The sequence below is a fragment of the Mobula birostris genome, chromosome 13, assembly GCF_030028105.1.
Source record: "Mobula birostris isolate sMobBir1 chromosome 13, sMobBir1.hap1, whole genome shotgun sequence".
Lineage (NCBI taxonomy): Eukaryota > Metazoa > Chordata > Chondrichthyes > Myliobatiformes > Myliobatidae > Mobula > Mobula birostris.
The window spans coordinates 107,513,482-107,530,419 of NC_092382.1; the positions used below are offsets into that span (position 1 = coordinate 107,513,482).

Consider the following 16,938-nt stretch of genomic DNA (forward strand, 5'->3'; position numbering starts at 1 on the left):
TCAGTGATCTAAAATCCCTTTCAATAGATATGAGTCAAGTTTGACCCGGAACAACCACAATGTACAAGCAATTGTAGTACCTGTACAAAAGTGTATACAGATATAAATATGTTCATTGTTGCTCATTTTGGTTCACTTTAATAAAAGTCACCAAATTCTGGCTAAAATATCACTTAGGGTGTTTTTATTGTTGTCAAATGTAAAAGCGTGTCAAATCGGACCCGAACAGTATGCATGGGTTAATTCAGATCGGCCCCACGGGCTGTTGACAGAGATCCTGGATCTCTTCGGGAAAATCTGGGAACAAATGTGCGGACTTCTCGCAGATGAAACCGTGCTTAAGGTCGCAAGGAGAACTCCCTCCGTTCTGGTCGCAGTGACCGCAGGCGGGTGTTCCAGGGTAAATCTTGAGCAAGAGTCCAGAGGCCACATTCCTGTCAAAGAGGGTTCAACAATTTCTACTGAGACAAAACTAATCCGATTAAACAACGTTCTCCCCACAGACCTGAAACCAACCCCAGACTAATCGCACTGACCCACTCTGTCCCCACAGCACTGTGTCAATCTCCAGACTAACCCTAGTACACCTCGCTCCCCTCAGATCTGTTTCAGTCCCCAAAAATCTCGCTGCTCCACCTTTTCCCCACATTAAAGTCTGGAAATTAATCCCAAAGGCCCACTCTCATCCCGCAGCCCTGTGTCGGTCACTAAATTAGTCCCATTGCCCTTCGCGCTCCCGACAGCTTCGTGTCTGTCTTCAAACTAATCCCACTGCATCGTCCTCTCCCCACCGTCACGTGTCGGCCGCCAAACCACTGACACACTCTCTCCCACAGCCCTGCGTCAGTCTGCAAACTAATCTCACTGACCCACTCTGTGCACACAACCCTGTATCGGTCTTCAAACGAATCCAATTGTCCCACTCTCTCCCTTCAGATCTCTATCAGTAACCAAACTATTCCCGCTGCCCAACTCCTTTCTCACAGAACAATGTCAGTCCGCAAGATAATCCCACTCTCTTTCCCTCTCCCCACCTTTCCCTGTCAGTACAAACTAATTCCACTGCATCGCGCACTCTCCACAGCCCAGTGAGCGTCAGCTAAATAAGTCCATGGCCCTCTACCAGTCCTCAAAATATTCCCCTGCCCTGCCCTTCCCCGACAGAGACGTATCGGTCCCCAAAGAATTCCCGTACTACCATCCTCTCCCGACAACCTCGAAAAGTCTTCAAACAAATCCCAATCCCGCTCCCTCTTCCCACAAACCTACTTTAGCCTTTAAACTAATCCCATTTTCTCCCCTCAGGACAGTGTCATTCCCCAACCTCAACCCCACATATCCATCAAATCTCACCCGTCTTCGCATTTTCCAATCCAGTAAGCAAGGTTTCGGTTACGAAGAAAAAGGAAAACAGCTTTCTGTGAAATTAAATTCCTTCGATTAACAGCTAGATTCACAAACTATTTACGCAGCCTCCGTCAGTTGTTGATGGTATGATGCGAAGGGAGCTTCACTCTCTGTCCGATCCAGGAAGTGTGAGATGGGACGGAGGAAGCTTCATCCCTTGTCTGACCCCGGAATCTGTTATGGGACGGTGTGGAGGGAGCTTCACTCTGTGTCTGACCCCGGGAGTATGTAATGGGACGGTGGGGAGGGAGATTCACTCTGTGCCTGACCCCGGGACTGTGTTATGGGACGGTGCGGAGGGAGCTTCCCTCTGTGTCTGATTCGGGAGTGTGATGGTAAGGTGTGGAGGAATCTTTACTCTGTGGGACCCCTTGACTGTCTCTTGCGGCGCTGCGGAGGAAAATTCACTCTGTGCCTGACCCCGGAATTGTCTGATGGGACGGTGTGGAGAGAACTTCACTCTGTGCCTGACTCCAGGAGTGTGTGATGGGATGGTGCTGAGGCAGCATCACTCTCTGTCTGACTCCTGGAGTGTGTGGAGAAAAAAAATACTCTGTGTTTGACCCCGGGTGTGTGTGATGGACGGTGTGGAGGGAGATTCACTCTGTGCCTGACCCCGGGAGTGTGTGATGGGACGGTGTGGAGGGAGATTCACTCTGTGTCTGACCCCGGGAGTGTGTGATGGGACGGTGTGGAGGGAGATTCATTCTGTCTCTGACCCTGGGAGTGTGTGATGGGACGGTGTTCAGGGAGATCCACTCTGTGTCTGACCCCGAGAGTGTGTGATGGGACGTAGAGGAGGGAGCTTCACTCTGTGTCTGACCCCGGGAGTGTGTGATGAGACGGTGTGGAGGGAGATTCACTCTGTGTCTGACCCCGGGAGTGTGTGATCGGACGGTGTGGAGGGAGATTCACCCTGTGTCTGACCCCGGCAGTGTGTGATGGGACGGTGTAGAGTGGGCTTTGCTCTGTGTCTCAATCCGGGAGTGAGTGATGGGACGTTGCAGAGGGGGCTTCACTCTGTGTCTGACCCCAGGAGTCTGTGATGGGACGGTGGAGAGGGAGATTCATTCCGTGTCTGACCACGGGAGTGTGTGATCGGAACGTGCGGATGGAGATTCACTCTGTGTCTGACCCCGGGAGTGTGTGATGGGACGGTGTGGAGGGAGATTCACTCTGTGTCTGACTCCGGGAGTGTGTGATGGGATGGTGCTGAGGCAGCATCACTCTCTGTCTGACTCCGGGAGTGTGTGGAGAAAAATTTACTTTGTGTCTGACCCCAGGTATGTGTGGTGGGTGTTTCACTCTGTGCGTCGGGAGTCTGTAATGAGTTCTGTGTTACTGTGGGATCTTCTCGTGGTTTGACACCTACCGCTTCATCCCTTGTATTGATTTCGAAAAGTCTTGAATCACGGTTTGAACATTCTTGCATCGCTGTGTAGAAAGATGTTTCAAAGATGGATACGTAATAACACCGTTCTTTATTTCTGATCCAGTCCTTGGGACACGTTGGCTCTGGAAATCAGCAGTAAGGCACAGTGAAACTCCTTACACACTGTTTCATAACAGACAATCAGAGAAGTTTAGTAATGTTCCTTCTACTCCGTCTGATCACGCAAACCCGAAAGTCTCCCTCCCCGTCGTCCGATCACACCCTGCTGGTATCAGACAGAAAGCGAAACTCCATCCAGAGCCGGTCAAGCGTTCCCGATTTCAGACACTGAGTGAACCACTCCCTATTTCTCCATAGTTTCCCATCACAAACTCACAGTGTCAAACAACGAGTCCCATCACAGTGTCCCGCTGTCAGATTCAGAGTGAAACTGCCTCCACACCGTCACATCACACACACTCTCTGGGCCAACACTAGATGTCGCTGCCTCCACGCCTTCCGATCACATACTGCCGGGGTAAGAAACTGGGTATCGTTCCCTCCACACCGGACGCTAATACATTCACGAGGTCAGCCACAGTGTGTGTTGCATCCAGACCTTCTCGTCAGAGACACCGGAGGACAGCCACAGTGTGAATCTTACTCCCTACGGCCTCATCACACACTCCAAGTCTCAGACATGGAGTGAAGCTCATGCAAACAGTCCCAACACACACTACCGAGATCAGACACGGATTCAAACTATCTCGGCACCTGCCCCTCACTGACACGCGGAGTCAGTTACAGTGTGAAGCTCTCTGCACACCATCCAACCACACGATGCCTGGAGTCAGCTACCTATTGGGGTTCCATCCACACTGTCCCTTCACACTGTCTTGGAGACAGACACAGAGTGAAGCTCTTACCTCGTGGGCCAGTCGCACACTCCAGGGGTCAGGCAGATACAGGGTGAAACTCCAGCGCCAACGTTCCATCATAGATTCCCGAGGCCAGGCACAGAGTGAAGCTCCTTCCACACACTTCCATCACGCACTCCCGGGTTCACACACAGTTGATGCTCCCTCCATACCGTCCCATCACACACTCCAGTGGTCACTCATACCTTAAAGCTCCAATCACGCTGTCCCATCGCACAGTCCCGTGGTCAGACACATAGCGATGCTCCCTCCACACCCACCCATAACACACTCCGGGGTTTAGACTGGAGTAAAGATCATTCCACACCGCCTCATCACAAAACCTCTGGGTCAGACACAGAGTGACCTTCCCTCCACACCATCTATCACAAATTCTCCGGTCAGGCAGAGAGTGAGGTTATCTTACCCCCTCCAGTGACACACTCACGGATTCAGACATAAAGTGATGCTCCCTCCACACCGTTCCTTCACACACTCCCAGGGTCAGACACAGACTGAATCTCCCTCCACACCGTCCCATCACACACTCTCAGGGTCGGACACAGAGTGCAGCTCCCTCCACACCATCCCATCAACCTCACCCCTCACCCTGTGATGACGAGCCGAGTAGGTAACCGTTGTTCCCTCACCTCTGTTGTTGGTGAGGAATTGGCAAAGTAGTTGGTAGTTTTTTTCGGAGATGATCTGAGACTGACGAATCTGTGATACTGAGAGAGATGGTGAACGACGTTTAGCGTTACAGTGACGTGTGAGACATTGCCACGGTGCTGCGCGGATCGCGGTAAGTAGTGTGTCAGTGTCACGGTGAGGTACGGTTCATGTTGAGGAGCGTGTAGGTGTCATGGTCAGTGGTCTGTCAGTGTCACAGTCAAGGGCGTGTCAGTGTTACAGTGAGGGCACATTGCTGTCACTGTGAGCGTCTTCTCTGTCTCACGGTGAGAATCGTGTCCGTGTCGCCGTTAGTAGTGTATCAGTGTCGCATACAGGGGCGTGTTACCGCTACGGTGCCAGGATTGTTGGTGTTATTGGGAATGGCATGTCGGTATCAATATAGAAGACTGGATTGTGTTACGATAAAGGCCGTGTTATTGTCACGGATAAGGGCTGTGTCGGTGACACCGTGAGGTGTTTGTCTGTGTCACGTTCAGGGCCGTGTCGGCATTATTGTGAGGTTTTACCCTAACACTTCATTCCACTCTGTTAGTTTACGGTCTGACACTATCCGGATCCCTTTCGACTCACCATAGATCGAGAGCCCGGCCACTGTCACGATGAGGGCGGATGTAACTAGACAGAGTAGGCAGATCTTAAAGTTCGATCTATTTCCGAGGTTGTCTTTCGGCTCACGTTTATGCGGACCTGCAGAGAGACCATTCCGTGTGTGTGTGGATTCAGCCGTCTCCACCACTGGGACTCCCTTCCACCCACAATCCGCTCTCTCTCCTTCCACCAGGATTACCCCTCCCTCCCTCAATCAAATCTACTTTCAACCGTTATCGCTGAAAGTCCAAATTGGTTTTCCTGGCAAAGTCTGTCTAATGTCTAACTGATTCGAGAGGTGTTTTTTTCCCCCTCTCTCTCGAAGGTGATGGATGAAGTTGGACTCGGGGATGTTGTTCTCGTGAACTTCAACTGGGCGTTTGACCAGGTTCCTCAGGAGGGCGTTATCCAGAGAGATTATGCTTCAACGGATCCATGAGGAATTGGCCGCTTCGTTTAAGAGTTTATCATTTTCACAGTTGTATTATTGTTTTCACGCTTTCTAATTGCAAATGTCACTCCGCTATTTAAGAAGGGAGCAAGGAAGCAAAAAGGAAATTATAGACCTATTAGCTTGATATCGATGGTTGGGAAGTTGTTGGAGTCGATTTTCAAGGATGTGGTTACAGAGTACTTGCAGGCATATGACAAGACAGGCAGAACTCAGCATGGTTTCCTTAAAGAAAATCCTGCCTGACAAACCCATTACAATTTTTTGAGGAAATTACAAGTAGGCAGGACAAGGGAGATGCAGTGGATGCTGTATATTTGGATTTTCAGAAGGCCTTTGACAAGGTGCCACACATGAGACTGCTTAACAAGGGAAGAGCACATAGAATTATGGGAACGTTACATATTAGGATATAGCGTTGGCTGATTGGCAGGAAACAGATAGTAGGGATAAAAAAAGATCCTTTTCCGTTGGCTGCCGGTTACCAGTGGTGTCCCACAGGGGTCCGTGTTGGGGCCGCTTCTTTTTACATTGTACATCAACGATTTGGATTATGGAACAGATTGCTTTGTGACTACGTTTGCTGATGATACAGGGATAGGTGGTTGGGCCGGTAGTCCTGAGGAAACAGAGAGTCCGCAGAGATACTTGGATAGATTGGAAGAATGGACAAAGAAGTGGCAAATGAAATATAATTTTGGAAAGTGTATGGTTATGCACTTTGGCAGAAGAAATAAACGGGCAGACTATTATTTAAATAGGGAGAGTATTCTAAGTTCTGAGATGCAACGGGACTTGGGAGTCGTCGTGCAGGATACCCTTAAAGTTAACCTCCAGGTTGAGTCAGTAGTGAAGAAGGCGAATGCAATGTTGGCATTCATTTCCAGAGGAATAGAGTATAGGAGCAGGGATGTGATGTTGAGGCTGTATAAGGCGCTGGTGAGACCTCACTTGGAGTACTGTGGGCTGTTCTGGGCTCCTTATTTAAGAAAAGATTTGCTGACGTTGGAGAGGGTACAGAGAAGATTCACCAGAATGATTCCCGGAATGAGAGGGTTAACATATCAGGAACTTTTGTCCGCTCTTGGACTGTACTCCTTGGAGGCTAGAAGAATAAGGAGAGAGCTCATAGAAACATTTCGCATGCTGAAAGGCATGGACAGAGTGGATGTGGCCAAATTGTTTCCCATGATGGGGGAGTCTAGTCCGAGAGGGCATGACTTAAGGATTGAAGGGCGCCCATTCAGAACAGAGATGCGAAGAATTTTTTTTAGCCAGAGGGTCGTGAATCTATGGAATTTGTTGCCACGGGCGGCAGTGGAGCCCAAGTAATTGGGTGTATTTAAGGCAGAGATTGATAGGTATCTGAGTAGCCAGGACATCAAAGGTTCTGGTGAGAAGGCGGGGGAGTGGGACTAAATGGGAGAATGGACAACCTCATGATAAAATGGCGGAGCAGACTTGATATGCCGAATGGCAAACTTCTTCTCCTTTGTCTTATGGGACATATGACCGTCTTGTGGGGACTAACATGTTGCGGGGATATTCGTGGACTCCATTGTGTTTCTTTATTTTATAGCTGCGGCATGCAGAGGTGCGGTACGGTAACGTAGTGGCTGGCACAGCGCTCCACAATACCAGAGAAGCGGGTTCAAATACCGCCACTACCTAGGTGCTCTGGTTTCCTCCCACAGTCCAAAGGCCTATCAGTTGGTACGCGAACAACTCATTGCAAATTGTCCCGCGATTAGGCGAGGAATAAATTGGGGATTGCTTGCTTGAAGGGTGGGATGTGCCGAGATTCTTCAATACATGTTCAAATCTAAATACTTTTCTAAAATGCCTGTATATGATGTATCTGTTAGTCTTGCGAGACCATGGTTCTACGCCTGGAAAGTCTTCTTTCTCCAGGGTGCAGGCCTGGGCAAAGATGTATGGAAGACCGGCGGTTGCCCATGGCATGTCTCTGCTCTCCACGACACCGATGTTGTCGAAGGAGTCGATGCAGCTTGGAACCAGTGTCGACGCAGAGCACTGTGTGGTTAAGTGCCATGCTGAAGGACACAACACGCTGGGGCTCGAATCTTCAGGTCGCTAGAGGAATGTCTTACCTACTTGGCCACATGCCCAAACAGGACTGGAATTCTAAGTGAAATGCTAAGGGTTAAGACCCTTAACTGACAACGTAGAATAGGATTTTGGGTTGGCCGCGCAGGTCAATGGGGTGTTTAGTATGACAGTAGAAAAGTGTTTATGGAAACGGTGGAGATAGCAGAGGTACTTAATGGATATTTTGCTTTAGTGTTCACGACAAAAAACGATCATGGCAATTGTCCTGATGACTCAGAGCAGACTGAAAAGCTAGAGCATATAGAAATTCAGCCTTCTGTGGGAATCGAAGGAGGAGATTGCTGAGCAGCTGCAATGATCTTTGCATCATGAACGGGTACAAAAGAGGTTCCCAATGATTGGAGGGTTGCAGATGTTGTTCCCTTATTGAAGAAAAGAACCAGGGACAGCCCAGGAAATTAGACCAGTGAGTCTTACTTCAGTGGTTGCTAAGTTGATGGAAAATATCTTGAAAGCAGGATTTATGAATATTTGGAGTGGCATAATATGAATAGGAATAGTCAGCATGGCTTTGTCAAAGGCAGGTCATGCCTTCCGAGCCTGATAGAATTTTTTGAGGATGTGACTAAACACATCGATGAAGGGACAACAGTAGTTGTAGTGTACATGGATTTCAGCAAGGCATTTGATAAGGTACCCCATACAAGGCTTATCGAGAAAGTAAGGAGGCATGGGATCCAAGGGGACATTGCTTTTTGGACCCAGAATTGTATTGTCCACAGAAGACAAATACTGGTTGTAGACGGGTCATACTCTGTATGGGGTTTGGTAACCAGTGGTGTGCCTCAGGGATCTGTTCTAGGACCTCTTCTCTTCATGATTTTTACAATTGACCTGGTGAGGAATTGGAGGGATGCGTTACTAAATTTGCTGATGACACAAAGGTTGGTGGGCGGGGTGGGGAGGTTGTGGATAGTATGGAGGGGTGTCAGAGGCTACAGCGGGAGACAGATAGGATACAAAACTATACTAATAAGTGGCAGATGGCGTTCAACCCATATAAGTGTGAGGTAGTCCATTATGATAGGTCAAATATGGTGGCAAAATATTGTATTAACGATTAGGCTCTTGGCAGTGTGGTGGATTAGAGGGATCTTGAGGTTCGAGTCCGTGGGGGACGCTCAATGTAGCTGCGCAGGTTGCTATGTGTTAAGAATGCATATGGTGTATTGGCCTTCATTAATCGTGGAACTTAGTTTAAGAACCGAGAGGTAATGTTGCAGCTATATAGGACCCTGGTCAAACCCCACTTCGAGTACTGTGCGCAGTTCTGGTCGCCTCTCTATCTGAAGGATGAAAGGGTGCAGAGGAGGTTTACAAAGATGTTGCCTGGATTGGGGAGCATGCCTTATGAGAATAGGTTGAGTGAACTCGGCCTTTTCTCCCTGGAGCGACGGAGGGCGAGAGGTGACCTGATAGAGGTGTACACGATGATGAATGGGCACTGAACGTGTCGATAGTCAGAGGCTACAATGGCTAACAGGAGAGAGAATAGTTTTAAAGTCCTTGGAGAAAGGTACAGAGGAGATGTCATATCTAAGTTTTTTTTTACGCTGATAGTGATGAGTGCGTGGAATGGTCTGCCGGTAACGATGGTGTTGGCGGACCGATAGGGTCTTTTAATGGACTCCCCGATAGGTGCATGGAGTTTAGAAAAATAAAGGGATATGGGTAACGTTGGGTAAATTCTAAAGTAACGTTACATTCATCACAGCATTGTAGGCCGAAGGGCATGTATACCGCTGTTGGTGTTCTACGCTTTTATGTTTCTCTGATAGAGGGGAGAAGAGAGTGGCCGGGGAGGACTGGAGAGAAAAAAAAAAGATGAAGGCCTTGAAGGAGTCGATGTGGACAGGGTGCTTCCTGTGGAAGGAGAGTGGAAGACCAGGGGACACAACCTCAGAATAACGGGGCGTCCATTGGAACGCAGATGAGGAAAAATCTCTTTAGCCAGACTGCGGTGGATCTGTAGATATATTGCCACAGGCCGCTCTGGAGACCAAGTCTCTGTGCAGATCTATGGGAGAGGGTGCCAGATTCTTGATTAGTCAGGGCATCAGGGTCTTGGGATGAAGGAAGGGGATTGGACCGAGAGTAAATTGGAACGGCCATATCGAAAAGGAGAAGCAGACTCAATTAGCAAAATGACCGAACACTTCTCCACATCATATGGCCTTACAGTCGGTTACTCTGTGTCATTGAGGAAGGAAAAAAAAAGAGATAATTTGGCCGTCAAGCTATACCAGTCAAGGATAGCTCAGGATGCAGGCCATGGGGATGAAGCACAGCGATCCAGAGATACGGATACACGGTTCCCTGAAAGCGGAATCACAGGTAGACAGGAACCCTGGGGAGTGTTGTAGAACAGAGGGACCCAGGGGTACAGGGACACGGTTCTCTGAAAGTGGAGTCACAATAGACAGGGACGCTGGGGAGTGTTGTAGAACAGAGGGACCCAGGGGTACAGGTACACGGTTCCCTGAAAGTGGAGTCACGGGAAGACTGGACGGTGAAGAAGCCGTCTGACACCCTGGCCTTCGTCAGTCAGGACACTGAGTGCGGAAGTCGGGAGGTCACGTTGTAGTTCTACAATATGTCGGTGGGGCCGCACATGAAGTACGGTGTTGAGTTTCCGTCGTCCTGCTGTGGGGAAGACACCACTGGGCCGGATGGATGGAAGGAAGGAGTGCAGAAGGAGATTCATGAGGATGTTCCCAGGACTTGAGGGACTGACTTACGGAGAGAAGTCCGTCAGGCTGGGACTTTATTGCTTACAGTTTACCTGTGACCGTACAGAGGTGTACAAAACCATGAGGGGCACAAATCGGATGAATGAGCACATCAGGGAGAATCGAGTACGGGAGCGCACGGGTCTAAAATGAGACAGGAATCAATTTAATTGGAGACCACAGAGGCAATTTTTTCAAACCAAATGCTGGTCCGAATGTGGAACTAGCTGCCTGATAAATGGAGGCTGAGGGAGATGAATTTGAAGCATTAAAATAAGGCACACGCTCTTCTGAATATAACTTGTGGCTTTCTCCACAGTGACGCCAATAATGTGAACTCTGACCTGATAGGGCATTGTCTGGCAATTTTCGGAGCCTAGAGCCGATGGGAGGAGCCTCATCCTCATTCATGAGGTGATCGTCATTCCGAAAGTTCACCTCTGAGTAGGTAGATGTCAGGCCGTCTGGGGGAGAGAGCGATGGAGGATGAGAGAGAAGGAAATAGAATGAAGAGCGGCCGGCAGAGAATGGAGGGGGCTAGGACAGAGAGTAAGAGCAGAGGGAGAGGGTGAGGTGAGGGGGAGAGATAGGGCTGAAAGGCAGGGGTGGAAGGAGAGATTGATGGAAGAGAAGAGAGAGTGGGTAACGATAGGAAAATGGGAGAGAGAAAATAGGGAGAGATATTGAGTATAGGAGGGGAGCGACAGCGGGGGCAGAGAGTAAGAGTGAGCCAGGACAGAGAGGGCTGAGAGAAGCAAAGAGATGGGAGAGTGAGGGAAGGTGAATAATGAGAGAGAGGGAGAGAGAGGGGAGGAGAGAGACAGAGAACATATACGAGAGGGAGAGAAAGGGAATGGGAGCAGAGAGAGAAGAGCGGGAGCTGAGAGGAAAATCAGGCGACAGGAAGAACAGGGAGAGGGAGACAGAGAGGTGGAGTGGAGGAGATAAATGGAGGAGAGAGAGTGAGCAAAGATAGAGGGCAAGAATGCGACGGAGAGAGCGAGAATGAGAGAGGGAGATAGGGGCGAGTTTTGACATTGGGAGCAGTGAGGGAGAGTAGGGAAAGGTGGGAGAGGAATGGAGATGGAGAGTGTTGTGGAAGGGAGAGAGGAGGATGGGCGAGAGAGGGGGACAGAGAGGTGGATGTTGATGGATGGTCTAGTTACGAGATAGTGAGCAGAGAGAGGAGAAAGGATTGAAGAAGAGAGTGGGAAAGAGAGGTGGACAAGGAAAGGGTAAGAGAAGGGGTGCGAGAGAAGAGAGGGGACTGGGAGAGGGAAGAGGGGGAGCCGGAGGGGTGGAAGTGTGTGGGGGGGGGGCTGGTTGAGAGGGGAGAGGGAAGAAGAGATGAGAGGGGAGAAAAGGAGGATTAGAAAGCGGACAGTGTTGTTCGAATGTTCTACAGTGTCCCATCGTAACTGTGTCTTTCACTGCGCCTCGTCCTCACCTCCACTCCCACGGTGTTCACTACCCACCGCTCCTCCCACAGAGCTCACTCTTCACAGACCCCTCCCACGGTGCCCCCTGCGCGTCGTGCCCCGCCCCCTCCCCCCCCCCCCCGCCAATAGTGCTCTCTCCTGGATGTACCTCTTCCTCCCGCAGCAATCCTTCCTCCTCCCGTCACACAGCGCTACATCCACAGCTTCCGTCACGGGACGCACCAGCCCCACCAAGCGCTGCTCCCCGCTTCCAGGGCGCTACACCCTCCCAGAGCGCACCCTGAACACCGACCCTCACAGAGCTCCCGCCTCACCATGTCAACCACGTGTTCTCTTTGACTTCTTCTATACCAGGGAATCGGTGAGTTTAATGTACACTTGCCCTGAGATCTCTCGACACGAATGGACGCGTCACGTAAACACAATGAAATCAATATGGATGAAACTGACCTCCATCTCTACGGACCCGGGGCGCTGAGACGGCCGTGAAATTAAGTTCCACGTACGAACAATCAGGTTCAGCTGGGAACAGAAAAAAGAGGGTCAGAAAAAGAGTGAATCTCCCTCCACACCGTCCCATCACACTTTGCCGGGGTCAGGCACAGAGTCAAACTCCCTCCACACCGCCCCATCACGCACTCCCGGGGTCAGACACAGAGTGAATCTCCCTCCACACCGTCCCAGCACACACTCCCGGGGTCTGACACAAAGTGAATCTTCCTCCGCACCGTCCCATCACACAGTCCCGGGGTCAGACACAGAGTGAATCTCCCTCCGCACCGTCCCATCACACACTCCCGGGGTCAGACACAGAGTGAATCTCCCTCCGCACCGTCCCATCACACACTCCCGGGGTCAGACACAGAGTGAATCTCCCTCCGCACCGTCCCATCACACAGTCCCGGGGTCAGACACAGAGTGAATCTCACTCCGCACCGTCCCATCACACACTCCCGGGGTCAGACACAGAGTGAATCTCCCTCCGCACCGTCCCATCACACACTCCCGGGGTCAGACACAGAGTGAATCTCCCTCCGCACCGTCCCATCACACACTCCCGGGGTCAGACACGGAGTGAATCTCCCTCCACTCCGTCCCATCACACACTCCCGGGGTCAGAAATAGAGTGAATCTCCCTCCACACCGTCCCATCACACACTCCCGGTATCAGACACAGAGTGAATCTCCCTCCGCACCGTCCCATCACACACTCCCGGGGTCAGACACAGAGTGAATCTCCCTCCACACCATCCCATCACACACTCCTGGGGTCAGACACAGAGTGAATCTCCCTCCACACCGTCCCATCACACACTACCGGGGTCAGGCAGAGAGTAAAGGTTTCCTCAGTCTCATCCATCACGCTCTCCCGGGTGTAAAGCAGAGAGTAAAGCTCCCCGGGCACCAACCTGTCACACCCCAGCCCCCCAACCTGTGTCTGATCACAGAGAGTAGCTTTGTCCACAGAATCCCTGCACATACGCCCAGGTGTAGAAACTGCGGGAAACTCCTTCCGTCTCACCGCCCTACTTACCTCCGGAAGGAGCAGGTGATTTCCATCCTGCGAGCTGCCTATCCGCGTAGGTCTCGTTCTCAACCATCTTATCAGGTCTCTGAGCTCTGAAAGGGATAGAAACATCGGTAGAGGAAACGCGTGATGGCAGACCGTGTCTCAGCAACAGCTGGTGAACAGCCGATAGAGTGAGGAAACTAGAGCAGGGACAGGAAGTACAGGGAGGAGGGAGATTGCGCGTGTGGGAGACGGTGGGATAGATGCGATTGCCAGGAGGGAAGAAATAAAATTGGAGAAGAGATTTGGAGAGTAATTGGGGGAAGAGTGCAGACAGTGGCGAGAGAGAATGAGGGAAGAAACGGAAGGAGGGGTTTAGAGAGGAATAGCAGCGGAGCGGAAGGAGGAAATGACGGAGATATTTGTGTCATCGAGGCTCTATTGTCATGGAGACCCCGGCCCCCAACCCGCACCCACCCCCGCACCGTTCCCCACTGGTTCTGAAAGGTTCGACTGTTTCTGTTCAACTCCAGGGCTTCAGGCATCAGAAACTCTGTCTGCGAGAAACGGCGGCTGCAGGAAACACCCCCAACACACACCGAGGTGTGTGAGCTGTCTCCCTCCGAGTGATATAAACAGCCCCCTCGAAACTCGTTCCATCCGAAAGGCTTCCTTGCCTTCTACGTCCTCTACATCCTCCCTGCACCTTATAATATATATGGCACCCCCCTACACACACTCTCTCTCTCTCTCTCTCCTCTCTCTCTCTCTCTCTCTCTCTCTCTCTCTCTCTCTCTCTCTCTCTCTCTCTCTCTCTCTCTCTCTCTCCTCTCTCTCTCTCTCTCGCTCTCTCTCTCTCTCTCTCTCTCTCTCTCTCTCTCTCTCTCGTTCTCTCCCTCCCACCATCACCCCCCAGCACTTTGGACTTTGGACTTTTCTCTCCCCTTTCCCTCCAAAGTTTATCAGTCTCCCAGATCCATTCTTCGCCCTTTACACGTTTCTCCCTCTCTACCGCCACTCCCACCAACCTCTGCCCTTTTCCACCCAACTTCCAACACCCTTCCCTTCCCCTCTCTCCCACCTGGCCCCTCTCTCCCTCTTTTCTCCTCTCTCCCACGTCCTCCCCCCCCCCTCTCCCCAACGCCGTCTCCTTCCATATTATCTTAACCCACTCTCTCCCCCAGCATCCTACCGCACTCCGTTTCACCTCTCTACCCCCACCAGCCCTGTCTCTGTGTCTAAGAGATATCACACCCTTCCCCCACCCAAGCACTACACAGTGTTCTCCCCAAAATTCCCACGTCCCTTACACTGTTAGAGGGGAAGGGGTTAGTTGCTTCATGGCTCGGGATACCCAGCCGTCTTTCACATTCTCCCATCCCCGATTACCCGCCCTCCCCCTCGCTCACTTCATTTCCCTTCATCATATCTCCGGCTCTCCGCCACAGCGGCTTCCGCTTCCCCTTCCCTCCCCACCCCCATGCCGTTGCTCTTTCCTTCTCCTTCACTGGCACCTTCTGTCCACCGCTCTGCCCGGTCTCCCTCACTCCCATCCTCACCCCTCACCCGCTCCTTCTCTTCCTCTCACCATTCCTCCCTACCTCCAGCCGTTCCAAAAGCCTTGCCTTGTCATCTGCCTCAGAGATTGCGTGTGTGTGTGTGTCTGAGAGCCGGTGTGGTTTATACGAAAGAGGAAGGACGAGAAGGCGAGGACGGGAGGGTGCGAATGCACACACCACCCTCTCCGCTTTCAAACCCACCTTCCAACACTCTCCGTCCCCCTCTCTCCCACGCCCCCCTCCCCCATCTACCATCCTCACTCTCTTTTATCTCTCTACCACCCCTGTCGCCAAGAGATATTTCCCCCACAAACACACCCATGTTCTCCGGATATTTTCCACGTCCCTTCCGACTTCTCGAAGGTGGAGAAGGGGATGGGAGATTTTTTGGATCGGGACACTCAGCCTCTCTCACATTCTCCCATTTCCCCCTTTCTCCGCCCTCCCCTCCCCCATTCTCCCCCTTTCCCTTCTTTGCCCCTTCCTTCCACACGCTCTCCCGCTCCCCCTTCTCTCCCGCCACACCTTCCATCTTTCCCTCTCCCCTGCCTCCTCCCTCTCTGGCCCTCTTCGCTGCAACCGTCTCCCGCACTCCCCACCCTCACCCCTCCTTCTCTCCCGCGTCCCACTCTCCCCACTGTCACTCCTCACCCGCTCCTTGTCTCTCTTTCAACACGTCTCCCTTCTCCACCACCTCCCTACCTCTAGCCGTTCCGGAAGCTTGAATTGTGTGTCTGCCTCAGAAATTGCGTGTGTGTGTGACTGGGAGCCGTTGTAGTGTGCAGGAAAGAGGAAGGAAGGGGAGGCGGGGAGGGGGCAGGGATTGGGTGGAGATATTATACATGACAGGAACCACATGATGTCCTAACAACACAGAACTGTGGTGAGGCTCAGATAGTCGGTGGGAAAAGTAGTAAAACCAGGCGTCAACTCTCTCTCTCATCGTGCTCATAAATCCCAGTGAACACAGAGCGGAAGATATGTAGATTTGACGCAATGTCCCGGCCCTCTCAGCACCACTGGTCTGTAGAAATGGAGGTCAGTTTCATCTATTTGGTTTCACTCTGTTTAGGTGAGGTGCCCATTCGTGTCGAGACATCTCAGGGCAAGTGTACAGTAAACCCGTAACGATTCCCTGGTGTAGAATATCAGAAAAACGCGTGATAGAGATAAGGAGGCTGGAGCTCTTTGGGAGGGTGGGTGTTGAGGGTGGGCTCTGGGAGGTACAGTGAGGGTAGACCTCCGTGGAAGCGGGGAGCAGCGCTTGGTGGGGATGGTGCGTCCCGTGAAGGGAGGTGTGGATGGAGAGATGTGTGATGCGGGGGACGGGGGATGGTGATGGGGGGCGCGGAGCGTAAAGAGCGCGGTTGGAGGGATCTGTGAAGTGGGAGCTCTGTTGGAGGGTCAGTCAGTACGGAACACCATGAGAGGAGGGGAGGTGAGGAAGGATGCAGTAGAAGAGGCAGTGAGGAGGGGACGTTGTATTACACTTGAACGACTCTCTCCGCTTTCTAAGCCTCCTTCTCTATCCTCTCATCTCACCCACACCTTCTCTCCCACCCTCACGCTCCCCCTCTCCCTTCTCCCACTCCCCTCTCCTCTCGCTCCCCTTCTCTCAACCGTCTCCTCTTTTGTGTTGGGGCCAGAGACGCGGAGGTCTGTTGGTGATGGAGCGGTAGACACAAACAGAGAGTTGAGCCGGGGAGTTTGGGAATCAGGGAGAAGGGTGCAGTGGAGCAAATAGGTGAAAGGAGGAGTTTGAAGGGGGAGGCTGCAACAGAGACGGGGAGTATTGAGAGGTAGATTGTCAGTGACGGGAAGTCGGTGTGGGGGATTGTGGAGGGGAAGTGTACTGCAGAGGAGTCAGGAGCTCATGGAGATGGTTAGTGGTGAAAGAGAGGACTCGGGTGACGAGATGCCGCATCTTCTGTGATCTCTGCATCTGGCAATACTTAAGAGCGTCCTTCAGGTGTCACGCCCGATGATCTACAGACCTGTGTCCGACAACAGACTGGGCCTGAATGGAGAGAAAATTAAAATACCTTTGGTACAAAGCGGCTTGGGAGACCTCGTGCAGGACTCCTTTAAGGTTAACTTTCCGGTCGTGACGGTGGGGATGTTAGTATTCATTTCTGGAGGTCTG

At 51.6% G+C, this 16,938-nt stretch overlaps 1 protein-coding gene across 1 annotated transcript; it reads right to left on the reverse strand.

Annotated features, from left to right (window-relative positions):
* Positions 1–162: 162 nt before the first annotated feature.
* LOC140207303 (C-type lectin domain family 2 member F-like) lies at positions 163–15,593 on the reverse strand. The gene is made up of 9 exons (XM_072275799.1): positions 15,498–15,593; positions 13,261–13,346; positions 12,177–12,248; positions 10,632–10,751; positions 4,960–5,076; positions 4,347–4,424; positions 2,780–2,922; positions 1,354–1,418; positions 163–434 (listed from the first exon to the last, which is right to left on the reverse strand). The coding sequence occupies exons 2-9, from the start codon at positions 13,325–13,327 to the stop codon at positions 245–247; spliced, it is 852 nt and encodes a 283-aa protein (XP_072131900.1). The 5' UTR covers positions 13,328–13,346; positions 15,498–15,593; the 3' UTR covers positions 163–244.
* Between the last annotated feature and the right edge of the window lie 1,345 nt (positions 15,594–16,938).